General features: G+C 40.8%; 1 protein-coding gene across 4 annotated transcripts in view; it reads left to right on the top strand.

Moving 5' to 3' along the window:
• The window catches only part of LOC114590892 (contactin-6-like), a 190,929-nt gene that overhangs the window by 129,697 nt on the left and 41,085 nt on the right, over positions 1 to 20,147 (top strand). For all 4 annotated transcript variants that reach the window (XR_013392004.1, XM_077925020.1, XM_077925021.1 and 1 more), the window contains 4 exons: positions 1,074 to 1,252; positions 4,319 to 4,455; positions 7,460 to 7,589; positions 7,803 to 7,953. Coding sequence is in view for 3 of the 4 variants with exons in the window: in XM_077925020.1 (XP_077781146.1) it covers positions 1,074 to 1,252; positions 4,319 to 4,455; positions 7,460 to 7,589; positions 7,803 to 7,953 (597 nt within the window). In the remaining variant the exon portion in view is untranslated. The remainder of the gene's footprint in view (positions 1 to 1,073; positions 1,253 to 4,318; positions 4,456 to 7,459; positions 7,590 to 7,802; positions 7,954 to 20,147) is intronic.

The raw sequence follows: 20,147 nt of genomic DNA, 5'->3' as shown, positions 1-20,147 counted from the left end.
ATTTGAGTTAGATTATCTTTAAGGCACCTTCAACGCTGTGCTTTGCTTCCTCTTAGACATTTCAAGTGCATCTCAGCAACAGTAGCAAGGCTTCTAGGATCTCTACTCCTAGATCTTATCGTTAAGCAGGCTTATTGTGAAAATAAAACATCATGCTTCATGTGATGTTTGCAAGCATGTGTGTGTGTGTGTGTGTGTGTGTGTGTGTGTGTGTGTGTGGAAATCCATGTATTGCAGTTTACACCTGACAAAGTAAGCTGTATCCTATCAAATCTCATGCCTGGATAACGTCAACTGTCTTTACAATTTACAGTCTTTACTGTGTTAGAACCTTTTGGCAATTTACAATTGCAATGTTAGAGCTTTTTGGAAATTCTACCATACGGGTAAAAGTATATTTCTGGATTCCTTCTCAAGTCTGTTTTGTGCAATGACTGCAAACAGCTGCTCTCCCTTTTCAATTTCCCTACAAATTATTTACTTATTGCATTCACATCCCACCTTTTTCTCTGAGGAGCTCAAAATGAGGCACATGGTTCTCCCCATCGTTATGTAATCTCCACAACAAACACTGTGAGGTCGTTTAAGCTGAGAGGCAGTGACTGACCTAAGGTCACACAGTTAGCTTCATGGCCAAGGGGGATATTTGAAACCTGTATCTCCCAGATATTAGGCCGAGACTCTAATCACTACACCTCACAGGCTCTCAGTAGCACCAAACATTTGGAAAATGGAGCCTTGACAGCTTTTAGGACTAGTTGTGTATTTCAGTTTGAAATGGAACCCCCCCCACACACACCTTATACTGTATATAATAGCAAAGTCTCACATCAAATATGACTGATCTGTAGAAAGGACTTTATGATCTTTAAAAATCATATATATAGTGTTAATCCCACAATTATCTAAAAGGCTAAAACTCACAGAAAAGTTTGGGATCATTTCAGCACAATAACTTCTTAAGTTTTTTGGTGGTTGCTGATAATTTCAAAAGTTCAAGGATTTACATTCTCCCTTCACATAAAAGGGATTATGTAGGCTCTTACATTGTCTAATGACTTATATTCATTTAGTCCAGTTCCCAGTATCATCTGGAGGAAACCTGATGGTAGCCCATTGGCTAGAAAAATCCACACATCCAAAGGAATCCTTGAAATCCCAGACTTTCAGCAAGAAGATGAAGGCTCCTACGAATGCATTGCAGGAAACATTCGGGGAAGGAATGCTGCAAAAGGCCAGCTGCTTATATATGGTGAGAAAATTGAATTATTTCCAGATAGAATACCAGCATTATTGAGAAATACTATTTACACCCTTTATTTAGGTCCTCACAGGAAGAAATCAAGGACAAAAATAATAAAATGACTGGTGAGCTAAAATGTAGTTCAGAATTCAGTGAATATGAAATATTATGCATCAGTGGTAGACTAAAAATGTAGCTCATAGCATCCTAGGGCTACAAAGGTAAATACAAAGAAAAATGGAGGGGGAAAGTGGTTTCATACATAGAAAATATTAAGTGGCAGAGAGAAATTTTGTCATCTCCTCTTCCCCCTGTTTATCCGTGGCAGAGCTCCCTTTGTGCCCAGCAGATTTTCAGGCTATAATTCCCATGACTCCTGACCATGGGCCATGCTGTTTGGGGGTTATGGAAGTTGAGTTCCCAGACAGATAGAGGGCAACAGGTTGGGAAAGACAGGACTAAACAAGGAAGAAGATCCCAGTGGTTTGTGGTGGTGGTGTGGGCTTCTTGGAAAAGGCACTGCCAGCACGTCCTTCTAGAAACGGGGAAGGTAAAAAAAGAATTAGGCAAAAAGGTGAAATATTTAGGGATATGGCTGACTGCAAGGAATCTTAATCTATTTCAAGATACAGGTAGGTAGCCGTGTTGGTCTTACACAGTCAAAATATATACCATATTTTTTACTCTATAAGACTCACTTTTTCCCTCCCAAAAAGTAAGGGGAAATGTGTGTGCGTCTTATGAAGCGAATGCAGGCTGCACAGCTATCCCAGAAGCCAGAACAGCAAAAGGGATTGCTGCGCAGCGATCCCTCTTGCTGTTCTGGCTTCTGAGATTCAGAATATTATTTTTTCTTGTTTTCTTCCTCCAAAAACTAGGTGCGTCTTATGGTCTGGTGCGTCTTATAGAGCAAAAAATACGGGTATATGTTTTTTAAAATGTCCAGTAGCACCTTAGAGACCAAGTAAGTTTGTTCTCAGTGCATGGACACAAAAGCTTATACCAAGAACAAACCTAGTTGGTCTCTAAGATGCTACTGGACAATTTTTTTATTTCTTTATATATTTTATTTCAAGATAATTATATAAAGATTTGGAAAGGTCGAGCGAAACCGGTACAAAATGGAAATAGAAACCTTGTGGCAGTGGACCTTTTATTGGTACCTGAGAAAATACCCACATTTGCCACCATTCAGAGCCACCCATGCTTAAAACAGTTCAGTGTTCAAAGCAAGGAAAAGAAGTGGATGGATTGATGATTGGGCTGGGAGAAGGAGCTGGGAAATTATTGCAGGGGGCATGGTATTCGGAAGAGCATTCACTTTTGTATTCTGATTTTCTATTTCCACCCCACCCACCACAGTCTATGGGTCAGGCTTATATTTCCATAAAGCTCCATTACTGAACATAATAGCTCAGTTCATAGAGCATGAGACTCTTATTCTCAGAGTCATGCGTTCGGGCCCCAAGTTGGGCAAAAGATTCCTGCATTACAATTCTATGATTCTATGTAACCAATAAAAGTCAATTGATGTACAGTGGTGCCTCGCAAGACAAAAATTAATCCATTCCGCGAGTCTCTTCGTCTTGCGGTTTTTTCGTCTTGCGAAGCACGGCTATTAGCGGCTTAGCGGCTATTAGCGGCTTAGCGGCAATTAACTGCTTAGCGGCTTTAAGAAAAAGGAAACAAACTCGCAAGAACTCGCAAGACGTTTCGTCTTGCGAAGCAAGCCCATAGGGAAATTCGTCTTGCGGAACGACTCAAAAAATGGAAAACCCTTTCGTCTAGCGAGTTTTTCGTCTTGCGAGGCATTCGTCTTGCGGGGCACCACTGTATAGGAAATCACTTTGTATTCAAACCTTTAAAATTATGCTCTTTCCTTATACTCCAAAATTATGTTGCATATGCCAGAAAGCAAAGCTAAGGTCAAATGCTTACAAAGAAGATACTCTCCAATTGTGTTTCTCCACGGAAAGGAGGATCTTTCAGTAGAAGGGTAATGAGACAAAAAAATGTAGGTGTAGGATGCAATTTTCATGAATCTCCCCTTTCCTTCTCAGTTATTAGACTATTCCTACCTATCATGCTGTTTAAAAGATTCCCCCAGCCTTATGGAGCAGATTTTGGAGGGCAGGGGCACTGCAGAGTGAAGGGAGATGAGCAAAAATCATACCCCTGCCTCATTCCGCTAACAGAAACCTCTGCTTGATCAAGGAACACATTATATCAGCAGGTGTCACAATGGGATACAACCCAGGGTAGCACACATCACAGCCTTAAAATACATTGAGACTGTTTTTTTTTACCTTGCCGCATTTCATTTTGATTTTACAAATCCTAGTACACACGTCACATATGATGTGTTTCCACTCCATCTGGTGTTGGCACTTCCCATAATCAAAATGAGTGAGTGAGACAGATCCCCCCTATTCTTGTTTGCGGAGATTAGTCTGCATCTCTCCCCCACCCCCTTCACTGCCTCCTCTTGTTTTTAAAATGAATGAGATCCTAACCTACTTACAAGGGGCTGAATTTGAATTTAATGGGGCTGAATTCTAAGAAAACATGAAGGGGATTGTAGTGGGCAGGCTGCAAGTGGTAGCTGGGTGGGAAGTGGGATGCTCCTCCATGATACATCCCAGTGGACTGTGGGTAATTGTGGGTGACGTTGTGTACATGGATTCAAAGACCAGGGTGAAAATGCACTAAAGTCAGAGTGAAGGGTAACGTGTGCATATGTCTTAGCATAGATTTCCTGGTTGCTGCCATTCCGAATGGGGTTTTAAGTTTTATTATGCTGTATATCCACTGTTAAATGTATATTTCTGTACTAATTCCTCATATAACACATAAATGTCACAGACAAAGAAAGTCAACAACAGAGAAATGACCATCTTCATAATGCAAAGTCTTTAACACACAACATTTCACCTGAAGAAGTATACAGTAGGCTGTTCTAATAAGCTTATTTATTTGAATTTATGTTTTTAATTTGTCTCTTGTTCCAAAGTTTTAGGGTAATGGCACCTACAATAAAGTTACAATAATTTCGTGGTTTTTCCCCATTGATAACAGCACCCCCTGAATGGAATAAAAGCATTGAGAATGCCTCTCTTTCTCTTTATGACACATTGGTTTGGGAATGTGAAGCAACTGGGAAGCCAAGCCCCTCATATAGCTGGTTTAAAAATGGCCAGCCCCTTGCATCAGAGGTAAGATCTGGGGTTCATTTTGGCTTCAGCTCAAAATTTGTAACCAATTCTGCTTTTTGTGAAGCTTTCCTGCTTTTCTTTTGTCGCTTTGAAAATCTAACTCTCTTTTGAATCAATCAGCAACTGGTTCCATTGAGTGATTCCAAATTTTAGCATGACAAAAAAGGTGAACAATATCTCACCATCCACCATTTCCACTCCGTGGTTTGAAGGAGAATGCCTAGTAGCACTGCAACAAAATATCTGTGTTTTACACACCTTTATCAAGCCAGAGTACAACGTCCATTCATTTGTCCATTGCTTTTTTTATTTGTGGGTGATTATTGATCAGATTGGTTATATGACTCAAAAGAAAAGCAGCTGAAAAGGCTTGGGAAACAGAGCTTCCATTTGAAATAAAATGCCTATGTTGATGTGTTTCACATTCATATGATTTTGTGGGTCGGTGGGTGGAAAATAGAGAGAAGGAGTAAGATTCACTCTGAGGACAGCAACAGCCTGCAGGTTGAACTAAGTATGCAGAAGATATTTGCAGCAAGCTCTGTGGAAGTAAAAAGTGGAGAAGTAATGGAATGTTGTTAATTAGATTGCTGTGTACCATCCATACAACCTGAGGCTGTGTCCTCATCAAATTTTTAAGCTAAGCAAGGTTGGGATGGGTCAATACTTGAGGGAGAATCCTCTAAGGAAAATCCAGAGTGCTGAAGAATCGGTTTAAAAAAGATCAGTAGGAGTCACCCTTTCTTCAGCTACCCTACTCTCTCTCTCTCGATTGGCATCATCTTAAACTATTAAAAAACTCTGCAGTTATGCACATTTGATTCTTAACACATATGCCCAGAACCAGAGCTACACACATCATGATGATCACACAGACATCTTGTGCATTCGGTCCTTTCTATTCATTTCAACAGAAGGGAATGTTAGAAGTCTTTACTCAAATCCCTCCACAAATCTGACACATGGAAGAGACAGCGGGACTGAGCCAGCCAATATTATCATATTTCTTTATATCCCACCTTTTTCCCTGAAAGGGACTCAAGTTGGCTTCCAGATAAAATAAAAACAGCTTGAAAACATGGGGGGAGGGGCAGGACCAACAGTTAGAAAACAAACGTGTGAGAGAGAGAGAGGAGAGGAGAGGAGAGAGAGAGAGAGAGAGAGAGAGAGATAGATGCTGGCCTTGACCCCAATGCCTGCATATTTGGTGAATACAATCTCCACAAGTAAAGAGACAGGACTGTAACTCAGCAATAGAGCATCTGCTTTGCATGCAGAAGGTCCCAGGATCAATCCCTACCATCTCTAGATAGTGTTGTGTGGGACTCCTGCCTGGAATCCTGCAGAACCGCTGCCTATCAATGTAGACCAGTGCTTCCCAAACTTGGCTCTCCAGCTTTTTTTGGACTACAGTTCCCATCATCCCTGACCACTGGTCTTGCTAGCTAGGGTTGATGGGAGTTGTAGTCCAAAAACAGCTGGAGAACCAAGTTTGGGAAACCCTGGTGTAGACAGTAATGAGCTAGATGGGCCAATGATCTGACTCGATATAAGACAATTCCATACATTCCTATATTTGGAGCCTGTGGAATTAGGGTGCTCACTGGCTTGGAGACACTACTTGTGTAGGGTGCAGAGAGATCAGCAGTGTGTGTGTGTGTGTGTGTGTGTGTGTGGCATTGGGTGAACATAACTGTTGTCTCATGCAAAACAATGAATTGAAAATACGCTTTGTCCTTATTTGCGTGTTGAGGTCCCCAAGCCACCCCCTAAATAAATCACGCAGCAAAAGAGGCTGAAAAAACTGCGTGCCAAGAATATATAACCTTTTGGCCACCCCTCTAAATGGTAACATCAAAATCTCCCCAACAACCCGGCTTGGCCCAATCACAATCATGGCCATCCAAATGGTTCCACCCAGTAACCTAGAGGGGGTGTCTTGTTAGACCCCACCACAACACGTGCTTTCCATGAAGAAGAACACACTTTCTCGAGTGTGAAACCTGATGTAGCCAAACAGCACCATCCATGCACAAGAGGCACCCTTGATTTAGGGTGGGAAAACTACCAGAGCTTGAGCTCAGGGGCTATAGAATTCTGACTGATTGACAAAGGAGAATGAAACAGAAAACCAGGAAGATGGGAGATAGAATGGCGTATTCCAAAAGAAGCATGGCTAATAGTTTGGTTTAAAACTGTAAGAGCCTGCTGGAACAGGCCAATGGCCCATCTAGTCCAGCATCCTGTTCCCTCGGGGGCAGCCCAATGTCTGTGGAAACCTGCAAGCAGAATTCAAGTACAAGACCCCTATGCCCTCCTGCAGCCTCCAGAAGCTGGTATTCAGAAACATCGGTGCCTCCGACTGGAACACTCCACAGTGCCCAATTGAGTTGGAAATACCACTTGCTCAAATGTACGTGGGAGCTCTTGTATTCAGATAAGTTCAGAGTACACATCCAGACTTTCACACACAAAACTGATTACTGCATCAGCAGCAGTCAAAAGGCTATTGCATTCTTTGGCCAGAAAGTCTTTTAACACATATAACAAAGTTATCATAACTCAGGCCACATATAGCAGATCCTCAAAGGATCCCCAATACAACCTGCAACACCCCATGCCGACTCCTAAAATATATTGAATCATGTCAGGGGTTCGCTTGTACAAAATGTCATCATACTCCCAGCCTTCCTGCTGATCTGGAACCCAGGTTAAAAGGAATAATGTCTGGTATCTATGACGGAAATACAGGGTGGTGCACTGGAATTGTATTGGCGGCTGATTCAGGTAAACCTAATGTGTCAGAGGGCAGAACTACAGGTGTGGCCCCTGGGGATTTGAATTTGACAACCCTGACACAGAGGCTGTGTACACAGACATATGCTCTTTCTTCACTCTAGCAGAGACAACTTCTCTTTCTCCTTAAACTAAATAAAATAAAAACATTTTAAACATGGTTTTCATGGTATTAATATTGGCTTCCTTCCTTCCTTCTTTTTTTTAGGAAAGATTTCAAATCGAAAATGGAACTCTTACTATAACTATGCTGAACATTTCAGACTCTGGCTTCTATCAGTGCGTTGCAGAAAACCAATACGATTCCATCTATTCCAATGCCGAGTTAAGAGTATTAGGTAAGTTAACTATTCCTTCAAATGGGAAGACTGGAATGATGTAAACAACTAAGTTCTGAGAATGAAAGGGGGGCAGGGAGTCATGGAGGAGACAAGCCAAGAGGAAAGACCCATACATTTCAAAGCTAAAGAATAAAAACTCATTAGTTCATTTTCTTTGAACTGCTATGCCACATATTTCTACACCCACTTTTCAATTTAACTTACTTGTAGTTTCAGCCCCTGACTTTTCCAAACATCCTGTGAAAAAAACGTCAGTTGTCCAAGTGGGAGGCCAAGTTGCGATTGGATGCAAGCCAGAGGCCTCTCCCAAGGCTGTCATTAGCTGGAAGAAAGGCACTGAAACACTACGGCAAAGCAAAAGGTAACCCCTTTTTTGTTTATTTCTAAGTGATTAATGCTGGAACACTGTTTATCAAATCTTGGCGCGATCCAAGGAGCTACTGGGGCACCTGGAAGGAGCTTTCACTATTTCATTGATTTTTTTTTTTTTACTTTTTTTGAAAAAACAAACGGCTGAAATCCATGTCATGTCACAAACCCCTCAAGTATCAACAGCAATGCCATGTGACATAGTGGGCTGCTGTTCATTAATAGAAAAAAAGTCTAAAGATCATTGGGTGTATCCGATGGTTGTTATTTTCTCCTGCAGGAGAAGCCTGGGAAAGTAGAAGCAAAATCATTTCAAAAATGGTGAGATGATTGAAGAAACATGCCAAAATAAAGTAGAGCTGCTGGATCAGATAAATTAAATGATACAAAATGATAAATCTGGTTGAAGTTGACTCTAGGTAATCTGGCTATTGCATGTACAAGAGCATTCTAACTTTTTTGTCTTTATTTATTAATCTGTACACCGCTTTTATGCCAAAATGGCATAAATATTTTCTAAGTTGTACGTTTGTCAGTCTTACAGGGAAACTTAAGCCTATTATTTTCACCTTTTAATATATTAGGTTAAATAAATCAGGTCATTGTTTATTCAACCTGAATCCCACTCTTTAACTGGACAATGATAATTTTACCTAATGGTCCATCTTTTGGTATCTGAGGAGAAATGTATCCCCTTTACCTACAGGGGCCAGATATGTGTTGGAAATACAGATTTGGAAAACTTCTGAATTCTGAGTTTGATGGCTACTAAACACAAATAGGAGCCAGGAGCTCCAGCATCATCAGCAGAAAAGTACATCTCCCATGAGGATGTGGAGGAGAAAATTGCATGTGTCACCTCTTTTATTTTTCTTCCATGGTACATTATCAAACAAGACAAACAGTAGAAGCTCTTTACCTAAACCTAAGTGACTGAACTGGTGTTGTAACTGCTGCATTACACACTAACAAATAAAGACTATCTACCGATTGCTAACAGATGACCTATATGGGATATTAAAAGTGGTGCATAATGTTAAGCCAAAATATTTTATTATCCGAAAAGTGTCACATGCATTTAAAATGTTCTACTAATGTATTCAGCAGACAATTCTTCTGTTGTTTGGTTCATTTAGTTTGATGATATGCATTGTTAGTAGCAAAAAATCTTGAATCCTAATTTTGAACCACAGGAGACTTTCATTCATAACTTCTTGTATCACCAAATGACCCCATGTTTTAAATACAGTGGTACCTCAGATTACATACGCTTCAGGTTACAGACTCCGCTAATCCAGAAATAGTACCTCGGGTTAAGAACTTTGCTTCAGGATGAGAACAGTTTCAGGTTAAGAACGGACCTTCGGAATGAATTAAGTACATAACCAGAGGTACCACTGTAGTTCAGAAAGTTGTTGGTGGTCTCCTAACCATACCTCAAGCCAGGGCTTTTTTCCAGCCATTGCTCACAGGAGCTCAGGTGGGTGCTATTGCCATTCTGAGAGAACAAGAGAGAAGTTCATGATGAGTTCAGGCACCTGTTTTTCTAGAAAAACAGCAGTGCTTAAAGTCTATTTTATAGGGGGATTAGTTTTGATGCCTCTCAAGCCTTTCCTTCACTCTCTTTGAAAACTTGAAGAAGTTCCACATTTGATATTAATGAGGTGTAACTAGGGGCTGGATGCTCTACTTTTGAAGGGAGGTTCTGGTTCTGGTTCTGTAATTAATTTTAATCTGGTGGGGAATGTGCTTGATTGACAGACTTCTCAGAGGTGAGTTTTTCTATCTCAAAATAGGTAAGAGAGTTTGCAGCAATCCAAGCTGGTGTTGTGCATACTAAGAAATGAGTATGACTTTAGAGAGACCTTAGAGAGAAACTCTAATCATACAGTTGTGGTAAAACTCATCTGGGAAGTTTCTCATGGCAGTACAGTGTCATGTGCAACTGTTTCCACTGTCGTTGCCTTTCAGTGGGGCTAGGTGGAACCTCAGCTAGAAAATTAAATACTCCTACGCAGTAAAGTCATGCTCTCTATTATAGAATTGAATATAATAAAGACAAAGGCCATATATGCCTTGGAGAGATGTATAAAAGTCCACAGAGCGGGCTTTAAACAAGAAGCGTTTTCTCATTCCCAGTTCATTAGCCTATTCCAGTGCTTCAGTTTGTCTTATGCTTTCTGTTTAGACAGATAAGAATGGTGTAGAATTGGAGGCGGAATGTAAATTTGGCAATACTTGGAAATATTTTAAATCATTTTGCAATAATAATTTTTAAACGGGCACTTTAGCAATCTAGGTGAATAACAGTTTTGTTGTTGTAGCTCTGCGTTTTGAAGCACCAGATTTAGACAGTGAAGTGGTTCATACCACGGAGTATACCAAACTATGACTTATCAAGACAGCATGAATGTGCAGACTCCTGGACAGTTGTTTGCTGCTGCTTCCCAACCTTTTTTACCCTTGCACAATGCTGAGCTAAGCCAACATTTGGCTTAGCATGTCATCTGAATCTGGGCTGCTGGTTAAGCTCTAACTAACTAAGTTAGTAAAAGGTAAAGGTACCCCTGCCCGTACGGGCCAGTCTTGACAGACTCTAGGGTTGTGCGTTCATTTCACTCTAGAGGCCGGGAGCCAGCGCTGTCCGCAGACACTTCCAGGTCACGTGGCCAGTGTGACGAAGCTGCTCTGGCGAGGCAGCGCAGCACACGGAAACGCTGTTTACCTTCCCGCTAGTAAGCGGCCCCTATTTATCTACTTGCACCCTAGGGTGCTTTCGAACTGCTAGGTTAGCAGGCGCTGGGACAGAACGACGGGAGCGCACCCCGCCGCGGGGATTCGAACCGCCGACCATGCGATCGGCAAGTCCTAGGCGCTGAAGTTTTACCCACAGCGCCACCCGCGTCCCACTAACTAAGTTAGCCCCTTGCTAACTAAAAATTCTATCCAAGAACACACCTTAAGATTGTTCTTCGGCTTACAGTGTCATGCAAACCAGACCATAGTTATTACAACCTTCTTTAAGTAGTATCTGATACTGGTCCTTCAGATCCTAGTTTTCTCTTATGTGAAACATTAAACTGCCTTCTGTTCTGAATCTCAGTTGGAATCTTCACCCCCCTTTTTCCCTCCTCACCCCCAGCACCCAAGTTGTCCTCCTACCTAAACATTGTATTACGTCCTCATCAACCAGAAAGTTCATGTTCATTTTCATTTCATTAAATAGACCTCTGTGGGCTTTGGCTTTTAGAGCTGAGACAATGCAAGATTATCAGGACAACACAAGCTTTCGAAGACAGTTTCACCATAAAAGCAAAATAAATAAAAATTGATCTCTTCTCTTGATGACGTACTTGTATTACTTAGTGGACCAATGAGATTGATTCCTTAGCTGCTAACTTTAATTAATCACTTCAACTCTATTTCTGGCTAATGGGTGAAGTGACAGAAATCAAAGGCATAGATTTCCCTTCATGCTTCCAGTCATCACATTTTGCAGTATCTATTGAGATATGAAAATGCATGCAAAATTTCAGGCCACTCAGCAGAATTGCTTGGATATCTTTTTCTTGTTGCTTCTCACATCAGCTGAAACCACATTAACACTATGTAGAACTAACAGGCAGCATCACTTTTGCTCTATCAGTTCCTTCTCCACTTCTCAAGATCATGAGTTTAAAAATTTCAAGGCTGTGAAAAATTTATTTGAGTAATTCCAACGTTCTTATTAACTTCTTTTGCTTCTGTTAAATTCCAGTTTTGCCCATATTTTTTCTACTTGAAGTGAAATGCAGTAGCATTTTTTTTTAATATGCTCTATATTAAAATAGCAGACCTGTGTACAAATACTTGTATTAATGTATAGTGCCATGTGATGTACCCTATCATTACACACATAGTTATTTACAGCTGTAGCTATTAGCCTGGTCACATAGTGATTATTCTTGATTAAATCCAGATCATTTATAGACAAGTTAAAAAGCACAAGTCTTAATACTGTTCCCTAGGGAACTTAACTTCTTACATCCTGTCATTGTAAGAACTGTTAATGTATTGCTACTTACTCACTGTTTCCCAGTCTTTAACAAGTTACTGCTCCCCTGAGTGCTAAGCTTACTCTTGAGTCTTTGGAAACACAGATTATTGAAAGCATTATTGAAATGCACAGTGTCTACTAGATCCTCCCTATCCATATGCTTAGTAAGACCCTCAAAGATCTCCAAAGGTTTAGCTAGACATGACTAGCCATTGCAGCAACCATGCTGCTTCTTCTTCAGCAAGACTTGTTCTTCTACATGCTTGGTAATTCTGTCTTTAACAATGGTTTCTGCTAAGTGGCCTGTAATTTCTAATATCCCCCCTTTTTATATAAAAATTGTGTTAGTTGGATCATTTTCGAGTCCACTGGTATGGAGGCTGATCTTAAGGGAAAGTTCCATATTTTTTGTCTGAATATCAAAATGTGAGAAGGTGGACAAGAACATTAACAGAGAAATTCTGATAGGAGAGGAACAAAACATTTCTTTCTTCAAGGTAACAATAAGAAAGGTGAAGGTCTGCACTTCTCCCTTTCCTATCATTCTTAGTTCTCATTTCTTCCTTTGTTGTAACTTTTCAGCTGAAAGTGACAATTTGCTGGCCTCAATTTATCAAAACTTTCATAGTTTTCCTTTGTTGGATGTGAAAGTGTACGAAACTTTTTTAATGAGTGCCCTTGCACCTTCTCAGAGCTGTGACTTCTGCATGGTCCATTGGCACCTCTGGAAAGTTCAGCACAGATTTTGCTCAAACATTAGGCTCCATCAGCCAGCAAGTAACAGTAGCAAGCTAAATTATTAAAGAAAATGTTAAATTCCCCTATACATAACTTCTATATATTGTTAAAAAAATAAACCTTTTTTGATAACCACTACAACAACAAAACTAACCTGAATTCTTTCCCTTGTTCTTTACCCACTAAAGGTTTTTGCTGAGTCTACACTTCTTTTTAATGTAATTATGTGTTCATAATTATGTGGTCCTGAATGGGGTAACTGTGCCCCTGAAGGACCAGGTGCGCAGCCTGGGAGTCATTTTGGACTCACAGCTGTCCATGGAGGCACAGGTCAAATCCGTGTCCAGGGCAGCTGTTTACCAGCTCCATCTGGTACGTAGGCTGAGACCCTATCTGCCTGCGGACTGTCTCGCCAGAGTGGTACATGCTCTGGTTATCTCCCGCTTGGACTACTGCAATGCACTCTACGTGGGGCTACCTTTGAAGGTGACTCGGAAACTACAACTAATCCAGAATGCGGCAGCTAGACTGGTGACTGGGAGCGGCCGCCGAGACCATATAACACCGGTCTTGAAAGACTTGCATTGGCTCCCAGTACGTTTCCGAGCACAATTCAAAGTGTTGGTGCTGACCTTTAAAGCCCTAAACGGCCTCGGTCCAGTATACCTGAAGGAGCGTCTCCACCCCCATCATTCTGCCCGGACGCTGAGGTCCAGCGCCGAGGGCCTTCTGGCGGTTCCCTCATTGCGAGAAGCAAAGCTACAGGGAACCAGGCAGAGGGCCTTCTCGGTAGTGGCGCCCACCCTGTGGAACGCCCTTCCAGCAGATGTCAAAGTGATAAATAACTACCTGACATTCAAGAGACATCTTAAGGCAGCCCTGTTCAGGGAAGTTTTTAACATGTGATATTTTATTGTATTTTTGGTTTTTATGGAAGCCGCCCAGAGTGGCTGGGGAGGCCCAGCCAGATGGGCGGGGTATAAATAATAAATTATTATTATTATTATTATTATTATTATTATTATTATAAGTTCATGTACATAGATATGCAGAGATAGTCTTTATGGAACTTAGATTACAGCAACAGTAATTGGGTTGCAATCATAGAGAAAGTAGGCAGCGTGGCTGACCAGGAAGGAAAAGCAATCAGAAGACACAGACAATTATCCAAGGGAGTTAAAGATGTTGCCAGAAAAGAATGTTAAGATGCAAAAAAGAATATGTAAATATATACATATAAATGTACATTAACTGTGATATAAGCGTCATATAATCCTATTATTGAAATAATTTAACTGCCCAATACATGGAGAATATGGAATGAGATTTAACTTGACAACTGTGAAACACTTATCAAACAGGAAAAATGGGTGTGTCCATGTCTAGTACCTACACACAGAGAAAGCAGCTCACAGGACTTAAGAGAGCCATATACAATATCACTTATCCCCAGCGGGTCAGTGTGCAAGGTGAACTGCCCACCTCTCAGTCACATGACATCATCATGAAGTCAGATGAAACATTTCCCTTTACAGACTGGATTGAATTCAAACTGACCTGCAAAGGAAAAATGTGGGGAGTGGAGCCATGTTCCTGGGGCCCTGGCCCAACTGTTTGCCATGTTGCTACATGTCCATGCATCAGAATGACTGGCTGATTTGAAGATGTCTGCACTGCTTGCACATGGGCTTCTTCAAATGCAGATGACCACACAAACTTGTGGCGTCTGAGGTGGGGCCAGGACCATGGATGGGGCGAAGAGTGCAGCCCCACACCCCAGTAAATGCTTGATGCCTCTTTCACATGAAGTCATGGTGCATAAGTAACATGGCTCTGAGGTGGGAATGGACTGAACTATAGGACGTGGTTGTACAATATGGGCACAGTTCTTCATGTTTCCTTGATGTGCTCATGGCAGTAACTTCTTACATACAAGGTTTCTTCACCAAAAAATATGAAATTTATGAGCCAGAAAGGTGGGTTGTTTGTTGTTGTTTTTTACCCCACCCCCTTGTTGAGGATACTGTTATAGAAGAGTTAAAGCTCAGGACTGAAGCACATGCTATTTATGTTGGATGTGAAAGGTTCCCTTCTCAGCTTCTCCAGGGAGGCAGGGAAATACCTCTGTCTAGATCCCATGGCTCATAGGCATAGACAATAAGGAGCTAAATATATCAATGTTCTGACTGGTGTGCACCTGCTTCCTATATTCCTAAATAAAGATAGATTAGGAGTGATTCACTCTAGGCAGAAGGGTCATCAAAATCCCTTTGAATTCTCTTTAAACCTCTTAATTGTTTCATTGAAGACTTGAGTCTTTTACCATGGCTCACAATTAATGGTATTTCAGTTCACCAGCACCAATATTAGACTTGGAAACTAATGATGTTGTGACTATCTGAGATTAGTGGGGTTTTTTTAAATTTGTACAATAAAATATATAGGTAAACAGATTTAAAACCTAAAAGAAATGTACCTGAGCTCCAGACTCCTAATATTTCACTGCACATTACTAAGTGGATGGTTTTATTCATTTCTTGAAGCTGGGCATCATGACTGGGATCTAAAGAGATTAATTTAGGAGTGCCTAAGAATTTGAGTACAGCCAGTGACATCCCCCCCCCTTGAACAGTAGTCTCCCATAATAAACCCCTTTTAAAAGGCTTCCTGGGTTCCATTTTGAGTTGTTATGTGGCATGAGATTGCTGCTGTTTGAACACAAACCCAGAGCTTCCCTAGTTGTGTGGTTCTTTGAATGCTGCTCCATGAATCTAAATCAGGATCTTAATAGCTGGATATAGGAAGTCATTGCCTTCAACTTTTAAACTTCAGGATTTATGTTTTGTTGTGTGCTTTTATTTTTTATTTTTAAGACAACACCATCTGCATGTTGTGCTTTCTGTTTCTGTCTAACTCCCTCTTTCCACGCTTCCCCTCCTTTTTCTCTCATACACACACTTTAATCCTCTCAATGAATTGCGAAGGAGATAATCACAAAGGACGACACATTTCATATCTACACAGTGTTTCCCCAATGACAAATATTTGTATTTTTAGTTTATACACCCCAAGGTGTGCTTAGAAAAAAACACACAAATGGAATATAATTGCCTCTTTAATTAGCAGGAATATTTCTCTCTCTCACTTATTGTTGCTAATAATTTTATTTACTCAAATGTCTTTAATAAGCCTGTTCAACTGGAATTTGGAATTCTGTTTTGATCCAAATTAACCTCAGGTTTAATGGTATATATTTTATTGGCAGTGAAATTGTGGCAACTGATTTCAAAGCTCATTAAAATCTGCTCTGAGATAGGGAGAAGACTCTTTTACACATAGTTAAATGGGGTTTTATTAAACTGTGGTATTATTGCCATACAAATTACATGCAGATAAGTAGAAAGATCATTAACATATTGTTACAGGCCACACCAATATCTGCTGTGCGATGCAAGATTCCAGGGGTCTTGGCATTAACCAGGGTTTCTGTTTCCTTTGCGGGGGGGGGAAGGGGGAAATTAGATGGAGAGAGTTGACAGAATTTACATCAAGAGGGGCTTGTCCTTCATCGGCATCCTAAGCACCATCCCCATGTTTCTCTTTAACAGCCTGCTCCAGCCGGCAAGCATGGCTATTGCCCATCAGTCCCCACAAGGAGTCCTCCCCACTTCTTCCTTCTCCTTCCCAGCAGCACTTGCCCAAAACAGCTCCGCCCTTTACACTTCCAACATCCCCCTGCCACCTCTGGTCACTGTAGCAACCTCTGTAACTCAAGCACATTGCAAAAGACAGTGTCCCCTGTTACTTGCATCAGGCATCCTACCACAAAAGCTACTGGGCAGAGGGTCTTGTGTTTTTGCTGATGGCTTACTATATGGTCTGAAGCTCAACATCAAAAAAACGAAGATCATGGCCACTGGTCCCATCACCTCCTGGCAAATAGAAAGGGAAGAAATGGAGGCAGTGAGAGATTTTGCTTTCTTGGGCTCCATGTTCACTGCAGATGGTGACAGCAGCCACAAAATTAAAAGACGCCTGCTTCTTGGGAGAAAAGCAATGACAAACCTAGACAGCATCTTAAAAAGCAGAGACATCACCTTGCCAACAAAGGTCCTTATAGTAAAAGCTATGGTTTTCCCAGTAGTGATGTATGGAAGTGAGAGCTGGACCATAAAGAAGGCTGATCGCCGAAGAATTGATGCTTTTGAATTATGGTGCTGGAGGAGACTCTTGAGAGTCCCATGGACTGCAAGAAGATCAAACGTATCCATTCTTAAGGAAATCAGCCCTGAGTGCTCACTGGAAGGACAGATCGTGAAGCTGAGACTCCAATACTTTGGCCACCTCATGAGAAGAGAAGACTCCCTGGAAAAGCCCCTGATGTTGGGAAAGATGGAGGGCACAAGGAGAAGGTGACGACAGAGGATGAGATGGTTGGATAGTGTTCTCGAAGCTACCAGCATGCGTTTGACCAAACTGCGGGAGGCAGTGGAAGACAGGAGTGCCTGGCGTGCTCTGGTCCATGGGGTCACAAAGAGTTGGACACAGCTAAACGACCAAACAACAACACTATTATCAGCCAAACCAGGCTGTTATCAGCCTTTTGTTCCTTGAACCACACAGTCACCAGAGAGCCATTGTATGGCTGGCCTCATGAGGAAGCTTGCCAGGATTATTCCCAGCCCCTGCTAAACAATTTAGGGTGAATTTTGGAGTTTGCTCAAATTTCAACCCTTCACTGAATGTAGATACTACAGGGGGGTCTCCCCCCCCAACTCAACAATATAATGAAAATCATAAGAGTCTAAGATGTATTCTAGCGGCACTATTGACAAATACTTCATTAGGCGGACCTAATTCACTTGACCTAATTATGCTGTCAGTTCAGAAGCACACAAATAAATTCATTTAATGATTTTAATATTCCTCTAAAGAAAACTGGAGGGACTGAGTACAATGAAATCTACCCTTGTATTTGCTTTCTTCTCTTTATTTTTTCCCCATAGTTGGCCTATAGGCTGAAGCTATAATTCGGTTAAACTCTCCTTTTCACTCTTTTCTGTAAGAGTAGATGCTTTTGTGTGAATTGTTTGTAGACTTTTCTTTTATGAGATGTACTGAATGGGGTATGAGCAGAAGAATGACCGAGATAAGAGAGGTGAATGAAAGCTGTGTATAGTCTTTGGCCTCTGTTCAGAGAAGTATACACTGCAGTTTGATTCAGGGAAAAAAGCATACTATTGTATCTAAAGACCAGTTCTTCCATCTAAGGGCAGCACCACATACTACAAATGGCTTCAGAAAATACCAGTGTATCTTGCAGCAGACAAATTACTATTTATTTATTTATTTATTTATTTATTTATTTATTTATTTATTTAACTTATTTGTAACATGCCTGCTTAATAAATGTTTATCTTCTCAGAACAGCTAACATGGGTAACAATGTGGATATCACAGATGAGCATACATATATGTATTTGACACCAGAATGTACTAGTCTGAAAAACCTGGTCCCAGAATGTGATGTCTAATCATTGACATGGTTTCTGTAGGAAACACTGGAGTTTGGGGTTTCCTATTCCTATTGCACTCATGGCTGGATGAGCTCTGAGCTGCCCCTGAGCCAAGACTAGGTTGCCTAACAGCAGGGGGCTTTTATTCACTGGAGTATTTTTCTATATAGCAGGGATAGGGATCTTTTGAATATTGTTGAACTACAAATCCCATCATCCCTGACCATGTTGGCTGGGCCTGAAGAGAGCTGCACGGGTTCTTCATTCTTGCTATTAAAGAATTAATTTTGTACGAGGAGTTCTATAGGTTTTTTTAAAAAAATAATAATAACACAGACTACATTAAACTTGTATCACTGCTTAGAACAGAGTAGAAGAAGCATAATACCAGCTAACTTCTTTGTTTAAAATCTATTAGCACATGCTGATTAGTTTCTATTTTTTGAATTTCCCATTAGCCTTACTAAACAGATCTAATGCTTTCATTTTCTGCAGATCAAGGGAATCGGTCATTAACAATATTTTGTTCAGATGGGATGCTTGGCCCATTTTTAATTAAAATGTGAACATATGATCACAGCTTGATTTCTTTCACACTTCCATTTAAATGTGTGTGTGACTCTTCCAAATGAACACAGTTGTTCTTTTTCAGAGGTGTGTTTCTGCATAGTACGAGCAAAGGTCTCTTATGTCAAAGACAGCGAAAGAGTGTGTCTCTACACACACACACACACACACACACACACACACATATATATACAGGTGACTGTAGGAAAGGGAAGTGGGAAATGTCATGCTACATTTCTTCCATGTGGTAATGCAATGTCTAAAGAGAAGTGTTTCTACTAATAAATACATTTATGCACAGTACTGTCAATGATAGTATATTTTTATTTTCAAAATATTAAATATTAAACAGTTTATTTTTTATTTTTTTAAAAAACCTGTTTCAACATGCATTATCATACTAAGCTCATGTGGTAAATTCATAATGGAAGTGGGTCCTGAACCCAGTTGTCCAAAGTACAGCGGTACCTCGGTTTTCGAACGTAATCCATTCCGGAAGACCATTCAAGTTCTGAAACGTTCAAAAACCAAAAACTTAATAGCTGACAGCTAGGCCTCAGGTTCCTGCACTCATCGGATACTGTGCGGCATGTTTGACTTCTGAGGCGTGTTTGAAAACCAAAGCATTTACTTCCGGGTTTACGGCATTCGAAAACCAATATGTTTGTCAACCTAGCACGATGTAGTGTTGCATAATCCATATTGCATTACTAAACTAGCAGCAGTGTCTGAAAGAGTAAAGGTTCTTTAATTCAATGGCTCCAGTGGAAGAAAGTGCATCCATATAACATAAACAAGAACACAGATTCAAAATTAATATTTGCCCCTAAATGAATTAAACCTCAAATGCAAAAGCCTAAGCCTCTTTCTTTTTAGGTGTTTCATTTGGGGGGGGAGGGTAATGTCCAGTTATAAGGATAGTCATGAAAATATTCTTCTCTACCACATTCTTGCCTTCCAAACATGGATTGCATATAAACTGTTTGTGACATTAATATTTTTACCTTCCCCTTCCCCTCAGGGAATTCAGAATTGCATACAGTGTTCTTCCCCCTGTTCTTTTTATCTTCACAACGACAGTATGAGATAGGCTTGGTCAAGAGATTGTTACAGATCCAAGCTTTAATAATAAGGTCTATTTGCACAGTTCCCCTATTCGGGTAAGGTCCCCCCCCCCCCCCCGCCCCTGCATTTGGACTGTAGCATGGAGGGAGATTTAACCTCATGGACCAAAAACCTCAGCCTTTCTCAGCAGCCCCATTGGAACTGCTATTAAAATAACATACTGTCTGGGTCTAGTTTGGAATTAAGCAAATATCTGCATGAATA

The sequence above is a fragment of the Podarcis muralis genome, chromosome 2 (genome assembly GCF_964188315.1).
Source record: "Podarcis muralis chromosome 2, rPodMur119.hap1.1, whole genome shotgun sequence".
Classification (NCBI taxonomy): domain Eukaryota; kingdom Metazoa; phylum Chordata; class Lepidosauria; order Squamata; family Lacertidae; genus Podarcis; species Podarcis muralis.
This window is presented reverse-complemented; position numbering and strand designations above follow the sequence as displayed.